The sequence below is a fragment of the Monosiga brevicollis genome, genomic scaffold (assembly GCF_000002865.3).
Source record: "Monosiga brevicollis MX1 MONBRscaffold_11 genomic scaffold, whole genome shotgun sequence".
Lineage (NCBI taxonomy): Eukaryota > Choanoflagellata > Craspedida > Salpingoecidae > Monosiga > Monosiga brevicollis.
Genome location: NW_001865048.1, coordinates 98,915 through 113,630, shown reverse-complemented (window position 1 = coordinate 113,630; position 14,716 = coordinate 98,915). Strand labels below are relative to the sequence as shown.

General features: G+C 55.2%; 5 protein-coding genes across 5 annotated transcripts in view; 4 read left to right on the top strand and 1 right to left on the bottom strand.

Annotated features, from left to right (window-relative positions):
* Nucleotides 1-775: 775 nt before the first annotated feature.
* Nucleotides 776-4,500, top strand: MONBRDRAFT_8404 (uncharacterized protein; the record flags this gene model as incomplete). Its single annotated transcript, XM_001746112.1, has 4 exons — nucleotides 776-907; nucleotides 1,866-1,953; nucleotides 2,042-2,167; nucleotides 4,371-4,500. Coding segments are annotated over 4 exons (476 nt in total), but the record flags the coding sequence as incomplete, so codon positions are not given.
* Nucleotides 4,501-4,789: 289 nt separating this feature from the next.
* MONBRDRAFT_25627 (uncharacterized protein) lies at nucleotides 4,790-5,400 on the top strand (the record flags this gene model as incomplete). Its single annotated transcript, XM_001746111.1, has 2 exons — nucleotides 4,790-5,348; nucleotides 5,369-5,400. The coding sequence occupies 2 exons, from the start codon at nucleotides 4,790-4,792 to the stop codon at nucleotides 5,398-5,400; spliced, it is 591 nt and encodes a 196-aa protein (XP_001746163.1).
* Nucleotides 5,401-5,779: 379 nt separating this feature from the next.
* On the top strand, nucleotides 5,780-8,242 carry MONBRDRAFT_8402 (uncharacterized protein; the record flags this gene model as incomplete). Its single annotated transcript, XM_001746110.1, has 5 exons — nucleotides 5,780-5,858; nucleotides 6,017-6,109; nucleotides 6,508-7,675; nucleotides 7,812-7,905; nucleotides 8,015-8,242. 5 exons carry the CDS (start codon nucleotides 5,780-5,782, stop codon nucleotides 8,240-8,242), a joined length of 1,662 nt encoding a protein of 553 aa, XP_001746162.1.
* A 433-nt stretch (nucleotides 8,243-8,675) lies between these two features.
* MONBRDRAFT_25625 (uncharacterized protein) lies at nucleotides 8,676-12,766 on the bottom strand (the record flags this gene model as incomplete). The annotated part of the gene is made up of 14 exons (XM_001745973.1): nucleotides 8,676-8,810; nucleotides 8,921-8,993; nucleotides 9,097-9,155; nucleotides 9,229-9,354; nucleotides 9,437-9,540; nucleotides 9,623-9,704; nucleotides 9,811-9,871; nucleotides 9,970-10,037; nucleotides 10,114-10,176; nucleotides 10,318-10,375; nucleotides 10,469-10,568; nucleotides 10,669-10,934; nucleotides 11,072-11,330; nucleotides 11,989-12,766. The coding sequence occupies 14 exons, from the start codon at nucleotides 12,764-12,766 to the stop codon at nucleotides 8,676-8,678; spliced, it is 2,232 nt and encodes a 743-aa protein (XP_001746025.1).
* A 695-nt stretch (nucleotides 12,767-13,461) lies between these two features.
* The window catches only part of MONBRDRAFT_32505 (uncharacterized protein), a gene marked incomplete at its 5' end in the record, with an annotated part of 2,948 nt that continues 1,693 nt past the window's right edge, over nucleotides 13,462-14,716 (top strand). The window contains 6 exons of the mRNA XM_001746109.1: nucleotides 13,462-13,788; nucleotides 13,889-14,054; nucleotides 14,127-14,169; nucleotides 14,249-14,290; nucleotides 14,429-14,514; nucleotides 14,598-14,652. Coding sequence (XP_001746161.1) covers nucleotides 13,462-13,788; nucleotides 13,889-14,054; nucleotides 14,127-14,169; nucleotides 14,249-14,290; nucleotides 14,429-14,514; nucleotides 14,598-14,652 — 719 coding nt within the window. The remainder of the gene's footprint in view (nucleotides 13,789-13,888; nucleotides 14,055-14,126; nucleotides 14,170-14,248; nucleotides 14,291-14,428; nucleotides 14,515-14,597; nucleotides 14,653-14,716) is intronic.

Here is a 14,716-nt window from a genome sequence, read left to right as displayed (position 1 = left end):
GAGAGAGAGAGAGAGAGAGAGAGAGAGAGAGAGAGAGAGAGAGAGAGAAAAATGAATGAGAGAGAGACAGACAGAGAGAGAGAAAAGAGCGAGAGAAAAGAGAGAGAAAAGAGAGAGAGAGAGGCAGGCAGGCGAAACACACACAAGGACCGAAAATAAAAGGATTCAGAGACGCAGAGGAATTCAGATGCAAAGACAGAGAGACCGAGAAGTCAGACATACTCATGAGAGAGAGCGACACACACACACACACACACACACACACACACACAATTTTTTTCACTTTTCTTCATCTGGTTGCGGAGAAATGGCGGCGTCGGCAGGAAATGCAGGCGCCATGGCCGAGGTCCAGGGGCCAGGTCCAGGGGCTAAAAAGGTCAAGGTACGTCAACGGGCTTAGCGGGTTGATGTCCGAGCCGTCGTCCCCGTTCATGCGCGTGTGCTCTGTAGATGATCACGCCGTTCAACCCCGAGGCACACGGTCTCGAGTCTGGCTTCCGTCTCACCGACTACGCCAAGCTCAAGGGCTGAGGCTGGTTCGACCCTGTCTCCGCCTTGCTTGTGTTTGCCTTGCAGTCTCCTAGCTGGGTGTTCAGGGGTGACTCGCCTCACTTCTTCTCTCGCGCCCGCTTGCCGTTTTAGCAAAGTTCCTCAAGCAGAACTGCTCATTCTGCTCGAGGGTGTGTGTGCCCCCCTGATATCGCTTCCGCACACTCTGCGCTCCGCCTGCTTCTGCTTTTTGCCTTGTTGTACGCCCGGTCTTTGTGCTGATAAGATGCCACTTGCTGACCGTGATGTAGAACTCAAGCAGTCCGGGGAGGACGAGACTGATGCCGAAAGTCTGGTCGGCATCGGCCTGGACAGCTGCGTGCTCAAGACTCGCTACCCAGACATGCATCTCGTTCAGGTAGGCCAAATTGCTCACCGCTACCAGTCACCCAGCCTGATGCACATTCCAGCCGAGGGACAAACTCAGACCACCCTCGCTCACGACCCTCCTGCTGGTCCCACGGGTCTCGTATCATGCAGACAACCGATTTTTTCTATCCGCTCGTGGATGACCCATATGTGCAAGGCCGCATCGCTGCCGCCAATGTGCTCAGCGACTTGTATGCCATGGGTGTTGAACACTGTGACAATGTGCTCATGCTTTTGGGTATTCACTCCGCCTCCATCCCGTGCAGCCGCCAGTTCGAACGCATGGCGCACACACCGTGTCTCATGCTGGTTCTGTGTTGCTTTGCCCTCCGCCTCCCCCCCTGTTCTTCCAGCGTTGAGCTTGAACATGTCGGCGAAACAACGACAAGTCGTGACGCCCTTGGTGATGCAAGGCTTTCGTGGTGCGCTTGTCACTCGTCATTGTTCTGTTGAGCTGCCGAGCTTGGGCTCACACGCTTCTCTTCGTTTCCCGTTGTACGCTCCCTCTCGATCTGTTGAACACCCCAGATGCCTGCCGTGATGCCGGCACGCGCGTTTCCGGCGGACAAACTGTCCTCAATCCCTGGATGATTGTTGGCGGGGTCGCGTCGTCCGTCTGCAAGCCCCAAGACTACATCATGTTGGTGATGTATGGCCCACGTTTTTTTGACGAGCCTTGTCCTCCTTTTGCTCATCACATGGTACACTTTTCTTTCCTTCCGCTTCTGTAATGTTTGCGTCCATTCTTCACCAGGCCCACGGGTGGGCAGGCTGGTGACGTCCTGGTGCTGACGAAACCGCTGGGCACCCAGCCTGCGGTCAATGCCCACCAATGGCTTGGTACACCTGGCTTCGATCGGTAAGTTGGCTTACCATTAAACCGCCTGCATTGTTTACTCTGAAGCCTCTTCGAGCAAAAATAGTTCATGGTCATGCTTCCTGTATAGATCAAGGATGTCATGACGCCGGAACAAGTGAAGCGCACGTATGATATGGCCATGGCTTCAATGGCCAAATTGAATCGCCGGGCCGCAGGTAAAGCCAGCCCGCTGCTTTTGCTTTCAAACCAGCATGGTGCTCATGCTCTTGCCCTTTTCCGTTTGTGAATTTTCCTCTGCTCAAGGTCTAATGCGCAAGTACGGCGCGCATGGCGCCACAGATGTGACTGGTTTCGGCATTCTCGGCCATGCGCAAAACCTAGCCGAGGCCCAAACGGCCGAGGTCGACTTGGTCCTTGACATGTTGCCCAGTACGATCATGCCTCGGGCCTGCGGTGTATTTCCCTTTTTCTTCTTCTGCCGAGCTTTGCAGTTGTCGAGCATGGCTTATTCAAGTGCAAACCATGTTGCTCTTGCTCAGTCCTGCCAGGCATGCGTGCTGTCAACGAGAAATTCAATTTCAAGTTGCTCGAAGGCTTTTCAGCCGAAACTTCGGGAGGCTTGCTCGTCATGCTACCAGCCCACCAGGCCGCCGCTTTTATGCGCGAGCTTCAAGACATTGACAACTTTCCATGTTGGCAAATTGGCCGCGTCGTTGCAGGTCAGATAGATTGGCTTTCACTTCAATACGGCACTCTGATACCAAAACGAGGCGGAGACTGCGGGATTCCCTCAACTTGCGCCGTCTTGTTTAGGACAAAAGCAAGCTCGCCTGAGTGAAGGCCTGCAATTTGTCGATGTCGAGGTTCCCTTGCTTTCCTAGCTGGGCGTAGAATGACCCAAGACAACTGAAACCTGTTCTGTCGGACATGTGACGTCTCGTGTTTTACACCGATCTTTGTTGTCTCTCGTTTGTTCCGACCTTTGGCCTTGAATGGCAGAGTGTCACACCCATGGTTGCCCTTTGCCGAGCATTTGCTGAAGTGTGCCCTGTATATTGTGTGTTTGTGTGTGTGTGCGTGTGTGAGTGATTTCGTGGTACTGCGCCGTTTTTCTCTGCGAGGACTTGCGACGCAACAGGTGTGAATGGGAAGGATGCAGAACGGTCAGGTTGGTGCGCAAGTGGGGTCTGAGCAAACCCCGCATATCTTGCTCATCGGCCGCCAGGACCAATGACCATCATCATCACATGATGACGCCCCGGTGAAGGCGTTGGTGTCAACCGTTTCACGGCCACCAGCTGCCTGATTAATTTGGTCAGGTCGGCAGTCGAGGTCATTCTCAGCAGTCAAGCCTTTTTATCTCTTGTCCCAAGCGGGCCGCTGCATGATGGATGACCTCGAGCCGGCCTGACCTGGCGGTCATTTTCAAAGGCACTCTGACATCTCTCACCTCTTCTCAAGTCACCAAGCATGGTGCCTCGAAAGAGCGCGCAAGTCAGAGCCCAAGGATTCTGAATTCATCTTCCCCATTCTCCTACCAGCCCATACCATCTCCGCACATTTTAAAAAAAAGTTGAGAGAAGCTTCTACTGTAAAGACATCATAGGGGCCCATTGCTGAGACTGGCCCATGCCTGTCCCCCTAAAGCCAAGGGGATGATGCTTGATGGGTTGGGTTGGGTTCAGCTTTGCCTGTTCCAGCCCAGCGACTTGCATCGAAGCCACTGGGGCTTGGCATACCAGGGACCAGTCAGTGCCATTCGAAGCGGACACACTCTTGGCACTAAATGTCCTTTGTCAAGAGTGAGAACTGTCATTCAACATCTCTTATCTCACACACTTTCTTGAACGCTACTCTGCTCCTGTGACTCTATATAACTACACCTCTAATGTTACCTTCGTTTTGAATAAGCAGATTGATTCAGTCCTTAACAAACCTCTGAAGAGTACCCAGCAGCCATCGCTCTCTCTAAAGATTGGCTCGACTCAGTCACGCTCTCTTTCATCTATTTTCCTGACTGATCGAGGTGAAAAGCGAGAGAGCGTCTGGTTGTGTGTGTGTGTGTGTGTCTGTGCTGGACACACCGGCGCAGCGCGCGGGTTGAGAAGCAAGGGGGGGGGACCGGGGCGACGGGGCGACGTGATGCTTACACATCTCATGGTTGAGGAAGCACTTGAAGTGGGGTGTGTGAGCGAGAGAGAGAGAGACAGAGAGCGCCCCTTTGGCTGCTGCCAATTTTTTTTTTCTTCTGGATATCATGCGCTTGGCTTTGGCTCATGCCGCATGCCTGTCCGGGGCTCCACTGTCTAGACGAACCAGAGGAACAGTGGCATCGGCAAACCCTTGGCAGCACGCACAGTTTGCTGTTGCCCATTGTGCTGTGTGCCTGTGTGTGCGGGATTGAAGCGGTGCCAAGCGCACGACACTTGAGCAACCGACTCTTCCTCGCTTTTTTTCCGAATTATTTGAGAGACTCGGCTTGAGGCGCTTGCCCGGCGACGAGGCACGCACCCCAGTGCGCACGAGTGCGCACTGCCTGGTCCTTGGCCGGGTACCCGAGACGGCTCGTCGACACGGGGCGAGGTCATGCTGAGTGCCGGCGCAAGCTAGGATCGGTTGCCTCGTGCCTCAGCTCTGTCGGATGGCATCACCTTTGCCATCAAAATGATCCACGAAGACCACCCCTCCGATGGGACCCTGGCCAACATGGCCGCCGATGTCGATGCTGAAGCCCTTCTTGCTGAACACTACGCCCTGGGACGGTACGTACTGTACATGTCTCTTGTTAGCCCACCCTCATGCCTCGGCCATGTGCTCTCGTCACCCGCTTCCCCTGTTTCGCGTCATGTACTTTTTTTTTCTTCTATTTCATTTTTTTTTTCGCTGGATGCCGTGCTCTTCGCTTTGGGCCTCGAGCCACTTGTGCTGGTTTTTTTTATTTGCCGTGCCGTCGTGCTCGTTGTTGTCCTCATCTTGAGCCTTTTGACGGTGGTCTCAACTCACGGATACACTCGGCTCATCCGCCACCCCATTGTGGGAATGAACGATAGCATGCTCGGTGTAGGCAAGCATGGCGAGGTGCGCCAAGCGACCCATCGCCTCACGGGTCGCGACGTCGCTATCAAGTTCATCCCTCGCGAAGATTGCCCCGAAGATGCCTCCGCTTGGTCAGAAATCACGGCGCTAAAAACTTTGCAGCACCCCCACGTTGTGCGCCTCTACGATGTCATCCGTGCCCCACGTACCGTCATGCTGGTCTTGGAGTGCCTGAAAGGTGGAGAGCTATTTGATTACCTCATCAGCCGCCGCCGGCTCTCAGAGTCTGAGGGCCAGCGCTTTGTGCGGCAAATTCTCTCAGCCCTGGACTTTTGCCACCGTAAGGGTATTGTCCATCGTGACCTCAAGCTCGAAAATATTCTCCTGGGTGACAACGACGACATCAAGGTCACTGATTTTGGCTTTAGCAACGTCTTCAAGGACGGTGGCCTCATGAGCACGTTTGTTGGCAGCCCAGCCTACTGCGCACCCGAAATTCTGGCCAATCAGAAATACATTGGCCCCATGGCTGACGTGTGGAGCCTCGGCGTGATAATTTTCACCATTCTGACAGGTGAAATGCCCTTTAAGGAGGACAACGCCGTCACCAACCTGCAAAAGATTGAGAATGCCGATTTTGAGATTCCCGATAACCTCACAAATAGCGCCAAGGACCTGCTGCGAAAAATCCTTGTCCGTGATCCCCACCAACGTCTCAGCATCGATGACATCTGGGAGCACCCCTGGGTCTGCTCAGGCCACCAGAGTCCATACAGGTGTGGCCTCGACGACCACGCGCGCACAGACCTACACCGACGCTGCACCGAGCGGCTCAAAGGTGCGTTGTCAAGCCTCGTTGTGCTCGGAAGACCCTCTTCCCAAGAGGCTTTTCTCGTCTGGTGTCATTTGTTTCATGCCCCGTGTCTCGTGCCCCGCCGCCTGACCTTGTTTTTAGAATTGGGGGAAAACGTGGAGCAGCTTCATCAAGACCTGCAAGGCGACAGCATGACGCGTCTCACAGCCGCCTTTCACATTATGATTGACCAAATCCTGGAAGAGGACAAGGAGCGTGCCAAAGAGGAAGGTCAGTGTATCGACCTAGCGTTCGGCTACCAACACTACTGAACGGTGTTCGCTGATCATATCCCCCGCCCATGCGCCCATCGCGTCTGTACTTGCCTTGCACCATTGTCACTCAAAACTGTTGCCATTTGCTTGTTGCGGGCCGCTGTCTGGCTACAGAAATCCGCCGCTACGTGGCTGCACTGCCCAGTCGCTCAAACAGTGGCAACGGCGGCCGATCGCCTTTGTTGCTGAGCACCTCAACCGGCACACGTACGGCTTGATTTTGTTCAGAATTCCGATTAGCTCCACTCTGACCCAACCAGGCTGGCTCCGGGCCTTGCCATTCACCACCTCTGTCTGACGATGGTGTTTTTTTTTTTTTTTTTTTTTTTTTTTTTTTTTTTTTTTTTTTTTTTTTTATTGGTTTTTTTTAAAATTATGTTTCCCAATAGGTGCACGCGCAGGGACAGTGGGCAGTCGGCAGACTCCGCGCCTTTCACTCTCTACCACTGACGATGGTGGCGGTTGCATGTATGTCACTTGTAACGCACCTCGGGACTAGCAAAGCTGTTTTAGGGGTTGACTTCACCAAAGTAGTTTGCGTTCTTCTCATCGTCTGTGGCTGGCCCGGTCCTGGCGTGTCAGTCGAACATCCAATGCCAATGGAGGTGGCGGCTCTCCTCCCAGCGGGCTCGCGAGTCCTGGCCGGCCTCGGCGCATCAGCACCCTAGGCCATCACGTGGTGACCGATCGACGCACCATTGACGGCGCTTTGGTGTCCCAGGCCAGCTCTCAGCGTCTCTTGACCTCTCCTAGCAACTCCCGTGAGCGCTTATCAGCTTCGGTGGGCTCACCCGCGGGCTCACCCTCAACAGCGCCGCACTCGATGCCACGGCCACGTAGCAACGGCTCAGTCGCGACGATGGAAGCCCCAGCTTGGTCGCCACCCGCCACTGCTGTCTCGTTGCCGGCCACTCCCCTGCATGCGCCACGACGTGCCACGGCCATGCGTGCCTCGACTGGTGATCTCTCTGAGACCAACCCAGAAGCGATTGAGCGTCTGCGGCAAATTCGACGCCACCAACGGCGATCGTCCCGCTCCAGCATGCAATTTGTGAATGGCTCCGATAACCCCCTGGAGGAGCTCGAAACCTCTCCGCGCGCTCGACGCCTGTCATGTACAAAGGTCACAGTGCTCAACTCCACGGCTGAGACGATACCCGTGCACGATGTACCTGACTTCATGATGCGTCGTAGCAGTGACGCAGCGCGGGCCCGGCGCCAGAGTCGCGCCAGTCAAGTTTCCGTCGGCTCCACCCCGGCGCGGCGTGATAGTGACACTTCACGCTTGAGCCAAACGTCGAGCAACACCAACAACCGCTTGAGCAATGATAGCAACGTCGAGCTAGAAGAAGCTTCGCGTGTGGTCACTCCCACAACCATTTCAGAAGTGTTTGCTGATCCCGAACCCGAAGCTTTGGCCATCAAGATTGACGACGCTGAGACGCAACCGGACCAATCACAGCCCCCGCAATGGCTGGAGCAGACCGTGAACCCCCACCAACCCACCCGCCGCTCGACGCCGCCCTCTGCGACTGGGTTGGCATCGCGGATGGGACCCCACGTCGCGCATCTTACCGCGACCGTTAGCTCCGGCAGTGGCTCGGCTGAGCACTTGGCTCCGGGCGATGATGCTTTGCCTTCACCTTTCTCGCGTGAGGGCAGTGGCCGACGCCGTGCCAAGTCGGTCACGACCGCCACCATTCGGCAGTCGGCGGCCTCTCGCGTCGTTGATGTCAAAGCTTTGGATTTGGCGACTGAGGCCACAAGCTCCAGGTGAGTAGATGCGCGTGAACGGGAGCCATCCAAGGTTGTGGATGCCTCTGTACTCATAGAAACTGCCCTCTTTTGTTTGCTCCCTTTTGTTCTTTGCATTTTCTCTGCCTCGTTTGTCATGCACGCACATGGTCAGCTCTTTTGGTGCGGCCACTACCTCGTCTCTGCCCTATGACCGGGTCATGGCCGAGTTGCAGCGAGCTTTGCGCCGCAATGGCGTAGACTTTGAGGTTGGTCGCCACGAATCGTTTCTGCGCTCATGTGTGTGTGTATGTGTGTGCTGTGGGGTGCCGTTCTCACCCCGTCACCTTGCCACCTGATGATCTTGTGCCTCATCAGCTGGACCGCAACACGTTGACGTGCCGTACGCGAAACTCGGATGGGTCTGGCGATCGCCGTCGCCGCGGGAGCTACTTCTCTGAAGCCGAGGAGGATGTGAGCTGGGAGATGGCGGTGCAGAAGATTAGTCGGCTTGGCCTGCATGGTATCCGCCTTCGCCGGTTGCAAGGTGATCACTGGCGCTACAAGCGTCTCGTCGACCACGTCCTCCAGGACGCGCGTCTGTAAAAGTATATCTCTGAGGGAAGCATTTGCTTGAAATTTGTATCCAAGTGTGTGCAAACGTCAAGCCACTTGGCTATCGATAGTGTGAAATACAACCAACCTGTTTGAAAAGTTGAAACCAGAGTCTCGCAGCATCTTTCCCTCTCCGCCTTCAAGGTCTTGCAAGGTTGCCCTCCAGTCAGGGTTCTTTAATGCACACGTCCAATCGTCTGAAGCTGATCCTCTGCAGGACCCTATTTCCATTATTGTTCGATTTGTTTCGTTTGTTGCAGGTCGTCTTCACCCCAAAGCCATCGCAAAGATCAAGTCAAACCTGATGCGATTGTATACAAAACCCAGTCCTTTTTTCTCTTGTTTCGACGGTGTTGTGGGCGTACAGGGTCACTTTCAGAGCAAATCCTCCTTCACGTTGGTTGGCTAAACACACGCACTTTCCCTAATCAACGATCCAGAGCATGTTTAGGTCATGCTGCTCCAACGAGCGGTCTGCAAAGTAGTCCATGCGACCATTTTGGCGTAGGCGCACAAAGCGCAAAAGCGCCACGACAACATGAAAGAGATTGTTGCGTCCCTGGAGACCATAGGTGGGACCAGGAAGCAACGGAATGAGAAAACGAAGCGAGCGGTGGAAAACGCAAATGATGCTGCATTGCAAAAAGAGTGTCAAGCTTTCGAAAGTACCTTGGCGAGGTTCCACTGGTGATACTGGGGATCTGTATCCTGGACGACAAGCTTGAAATGCGGGAGCTCACTCCTGGGATTATACACCACAAGAGCAAAGCCGAGTGAGAGAGGGAGGGGAATCGTCTTGCGGGATGAATGGCCGACCGATAAATTGTGCCCATGGGTGTGCGTACTCGGTCTTGAAGATGTAGACCTGCGTCTTGTCACGACGTCGCTTCATGTCATCGATTGTCTGTGTTGCCAAATTTGATGAGGATTGTGGACGCGCGTGCATTGGAGAATTAAAAGAGCCACGTGCAAGTTACCTCGGGGTGCTTGATGACGTGCAGAGAGCTGAAGGAGCGCGCCTCTTGCTCCACGGTGTCGTACGCACGTGGCACGTACAGCGTGGATGGATCATTTAAAAAGCAGCATAGCGAGTGAAACAAAATCTGTCGGCAAGTCATTTCGGCAAGCCGTGAGGATTCATCCAGCGTGGTAGCCCATAAAAAAAAAGGGGGCGGTTGTACATACCTCAGCGTCCGTAGGATAGCCCTTTTTCCAAGATACAATGTTGCCATTGAGATCCTTCACGTCACCGCCACCCTGCCAGTTGTAGCCCTCTTGGTCGGCCAAGGCTGCCAGCATAGCAAGGAGCGCCACGTAAGAGCACAAATGTCGACCAAAGTGCAAACATGTCGCAGATGAGCCGCCACGCACCAAAAAAGCGGCCAACGAGGTAATCTTGCGCGTCGTGAAGGCGCAAGAATGGCAACAAGCGCTGAAGAGCAACCGGATCGTCCTGTGCGGTGGGCCAACGGCGCAAAAGCACCAGTGAGTAAGATTCTGGTTTGATCCGAGTGTGTAAATGCATCACCGGGCACGCAGCATTGAACGCGGCATCGTACCAGATGCAGCTTTTCAATCTGAGTCAGGCTTGACGAGCCAATACGAGACGAGAGACGCGCACTGGTCGCAAGTGGCATTGGTATACGGGGTGAGCGTGTGAACAGAAGTGTGAAAAGGGGGGGAAAGCACGCGAATTGTGGTCTGGGGCTAAAACCAACTTGCGAAGAACGGTGTTTAAGTGGCGAATTTCCTTGGCCACGGGCCGAAGCACGGCATGTGTGATCCACTACAAGAGGCGAGGAGTTTGTGAAGAGACAGGCTATTCTCTTTCAGAGGAGGTGTAACCGAGGTTTGAATCATACCATCTGACAGCGCTCGGTGGCAGTGGCGACCTGGGACGACGACATGCGCAAGTGCTTCCAAACCTGATGATGTGGGAAGATGGAATTGAAACAGGACATACATGCAGTTGAGAAAAAAACCAAGGGGCCATCTGCCCTTCATGGAAAAAAAAAAAAAAAATCAAAACAAGGGTGGCTCGGCATTTGGAGGGGCAAAGCGCTGACCTCATCGCCCGACAGGTCATCGCGGTCGCGCTTTTCAGCTTTGGGCGCAGTTCGGGGTCTAGGTTGTCATGCACAGGTACAAGGTCAGAGCGAGGAAGCCCAAGCGAGCTGACCCCCGCGAGGCCACTCTCAGTCAAAGCCAGACACATACTTGACGGCAGTCAAGTACTTGACGGCACGCGTCAGGTTTGTGCCGAGGTTGTTGACCATGTCGTAGACGGCCGTGTTCTCACGCGGCGTTGACAGGTCATCTGTATCAAGAGTAATTTGAGGGATGGGACGGGAAGTACGATGGGTTGAGGTTGGAGAATGGGGCAGGTCAGCGCGCTATGGGGAGGGAGATGCACTCACTGTTTGCAAGGGTGGAGTTTTGTTGACTTGTGTCAAGATAGCGTGTGAGGCTCAAGACGTCTGATACGCGGCCCTTGTGTTTGGTAGGGGACTTGAAGCTGGCCGAGCGTCGATAGACCCGGGGCGAAGTCATGGGGGAAGTTGGTTCAGAGAAGATGCCACTGTGATCATGACCACTCTCATTCAGACGATTGCCAAACGGGGATCCAACGCTGCCTCGCTGCTGGACTGGGCTGGTGATGGGTGAGTCGTGCAGACGTTGGCGCCTGTCAAGCAAAAATGAGAAATACGGGGCAACGAAAAAATGAGTCAAGTGCACGCAAGGCGTGTCCGATGGACGGTGCAATGGAAGGAACGGGGGGGTGATGGCAGCCAGAAGCGAGGTAGGATGCGCAAGTCGCACCAGGCGTTGTTGCGAGACGCAGTCCCACCATGGGGCGTATGGACTTGAGTGGTTGAAGGTCGCCCCTGGGACGCATCAGCGGGCTTTTGCTTCTGAGGTACACCGCGAGCCAAGGCCTTGACCTCGTCTGGTACGCAGAGTAGGCGATACTGGTCATCAGAGAGGCCTGCCAAACTGGCCGGGACAAAGTTTTGATAGTAGAGGCGGCGCGCAAACACATAAGCCGCCTCGAGCAAGGCGAGAAAGCTCAGCAGCAAGCCTGTTATGAACGCGACACAACACAGTGAGGAGGGGCCACGCGGGGTGTGGTGGAACGTGCGGCGCGAGCTTGCACCGTACATAGCTGGTCCAGGATGTCAAGGTCGATGGCCGGCACAAAGGTGCTCAGGAAAAGTGCCACTCTGCGTTGGACAAGACAAAGCACAGACGCGCGAGTAGACATGAGCACTGCGCTGCATGAACAGGAGAAAACATGCTCGCGTGCATGTGTGTGTGTGTGAGCGGGGGGTAGTTGAGGGGGGTGAGGGGCAAGGAGAAGAGAGGGTGGGGGTGGTCTGTCAGTGCGACATGCAAAACGCTCGCCAGGGTCTGAACAACCCGCGTGCAAGTCAACGGCCGAGAAGACGTACGTGTGTGACCAGAGCAGCACGACAGCCGCCAACACGGCGCGCACAGCCGCCAGCTGAGCGACATGGGGCTGCAAAGCGCGGTGTCGATTCAAAAGATACTCGGTGACCTGCAGCATTCGCATCTGATCCAAGTGCTGCCCCCCCATCTTGCCGTTTCAGGCCGGAAGCGCGCCAGTCAAACCCCCAACACCTGCCGCCCATTCAGCATCCAACACACATGAGCCGCCACACACTGTAGACACTTCAACGTGCCTGTGTCTGTGTGTGTATGTATGCGTCACCCTCTACGTGTGGGTTTGTCCTCATCGCTGCTCCTGCCCCGGCCTGAGCACGATACAACCGCCACCGTCTCGGCGTCACACACACACACACACACACACACACACACACACACACACACACACACACACACACACACACACACACACACACACACGCGCGCGCGCGCGGGGACGTACCGGCTGCTGCTCAAAATTATTTTTCTGATTTTTTGCTTTTTTTTGGGCGAAATTTGAGAAAAGTGAGAGAGAGAGAGCGAGAGAAAGAGAGAAACTTTTTCAGAGAGAGAGACGTTAGAGACTTTCAACTTTAGAGAGACTTTCAGAGAGAGCGTTAAGAGGGATGAGGAGTTGAGAGAGAGCGATTTTTTTTTTTTTTGCTGATGACAATCTCGTCTAGTCGTCAACAACACTTGTTTTTTCCCATTTTCTTCTTTCCTCTCATGCACAAGGTACACAAGGTACGCGAGAGAGAGAGAGAGAGAGAGAGAGAGAGAGAGAGAGAGAGAGAGAGAGAGAGAGAGAGAGAGAGAGAGAGAGAGAGAGAGAGAGAGAGAGAGAGAGACAGAGAGAGAGAGAGACAGAGAGAGAGAGAGAGAGAGACAGAGAGACAGAGACAGAGAGAGCGAGAGAGCGAGTTTCCGCCCTCTTTGGCAGTGCGGTCGGTGTGGACGGGGACGGGGACGGGGGGGCTGCTTGTGGCTGCTTGTGGCTGCTTGTGGCGGGGTGGAGGGAGGGGTACTGTATCGGTGTGGGGTGGTGGTGTCTTGGATGGTTGTCCAGTGCATGCTATTGGCTGGTTGTGGTGTGAGGCTCGCGGTGTGAGGGGAAGGGGACGATAACTTGGGAGCAACCGAGTTCAGAGCCTCATGCACATGGTTCCGCGTTTGCGGGCGCGGCAGATCACAATGGCGACTCAAGTGGAAGAGTTGGTGGCGTTGGGCGTGCCGCAAAAGGCCGCTCAATCAGCTGTCAAGAACAAGGATGTCGACGCGGCTTGCCGCTTCTTCCTGGATGAGGTACGCCCGATTCATCATCTGCCTTTGTGCCTTTGCCTCGTCGTCCTGACACGCGTCATCGTGCCTGCTTGTTGGCCTGTTATGCCAGGCCAAGCGCCGCGGTGGTGAGGAGGGCCTTGCTGCGCAGGGCAAAACCATCTTTGATCTTGCCTCAAAGCTCAAGATGGACGCCTGTGAAGCTGCTCGCCAGTGCGTTCCTTTTGCCCCGCCCCGTGGGATATCCCAGGCAGGTGCCCTATCGCGCTCACTTGTCCTTCGTTTTATTCTTGCTTTGTGCGCCCCATCCCGTAGTGGCATTTTGGATCTTCTCTTTGCTCCAGCTGACCAAGGCATTGCCACACCTGAACAACTGGCTGGTATGGCTGTTGCTCGCTTCAGCCCGAGTCTTGACAAATTGGTGCCGATCCTCATTCACACCCGTCTCCGGCTCCGTCTATGTCTCCTGCCCCACTCAATTAGGTGCTATGAACTATGCCAAGAACTGCACAGACGATGCAGCCTTCAGCATGGATGACCTCCGCACGGCCGGTGGCGTTGGCGCCATCCCCAGTGATGAAACTATCGCAGCCGTCACTGCTCAGGCCGTTGAGGCTGACGCTGATGCCCTCGCAGCCAACGGCTGGGGTCATCAGTTTAACATTATGCGTAGCGTGCGCAACGAACTTCCTTTTGCCTCTGGTGCCACCGTCAAGGCCGCTGTCGAACGCGTTCTCACCGCCAAGCTGGGCCCGCCCACCGACTTTAAAAAGGAGCGCAAGCAAAAGCTCAAGGCCGACCGCAAGGAAAAGAAGGTGCGGAGCGCATGTCTGTGCCCTTGAACCAACCCCGCTCGTCTCCTTTCCCAGAGCTGGTGGGCGCGTCTCATTCACGTGCGAATGTGGCCGGCGCCAGGCGGAGAAGCAAGCTGAAGTGGCTGCTGCCGAACCCGCAGAGCCGGCATCCGCCGACGCATCCGATGCCGCTGAGGGAGCCGGTGCCGCCCCGCCCGCAGGAGGCCAGATTGTCACTCCCTGGGAGGTGCAGGCCGACGGGGCCGTTGATTACAACAAGCTTGTTGGTGCGTGTCAATGGCCGTCGTGCCGATCTGCAACTCGTCTCGATGCTAACCACGGATTGACACGACTTGCAGAGGACTTTGGCAGCAAGCTTTTGGAGACGACGCACATCGATCGGTAAGCCGGGTCTGCTGCTACAATCCTGGAGAGTCGGGTCCGTCGCCTCACTGTTGCCTTTGTTTGCCCGGTGCTGTAGCATGAAGGAGCTGGGCATGCCCATCCACCACTTCCTGCGCCGGTTAGCAATTTGCGCTCGACTGCTCTGATCGCGCAGAACCAGCATCTCTTTGTCTTTCAACACTACGTCCACTCATGACGGATTGCGTTCCATCCCTTCTTGTTTCTTTTCTTCGATGCTGGATCACCTTTGTTTCAGCAACATCTTTTTCAGTCACCGCGAGTTTGATCGCATCCTCGATCTGAAAGAGCAGGGCAAGCCCATCTACCTCTACACTGGTCGTGGTGAGTGTTCGTGTGCCTTTCTATCGCTGCACGTGACACCCCAAGACTTGATGCATGACACATCCATGCACCCTCGCCATTAGGGCCCAGTTCTCAGGCAATGCACTTGGGCCATCTGATCCCCTTCATGTTCACCAAGTACGACGTTGTTTGCCGCCCAGCTCCTGTCGTGTCCGTCGTCTGTTAACCCCCCCCCCCCCCA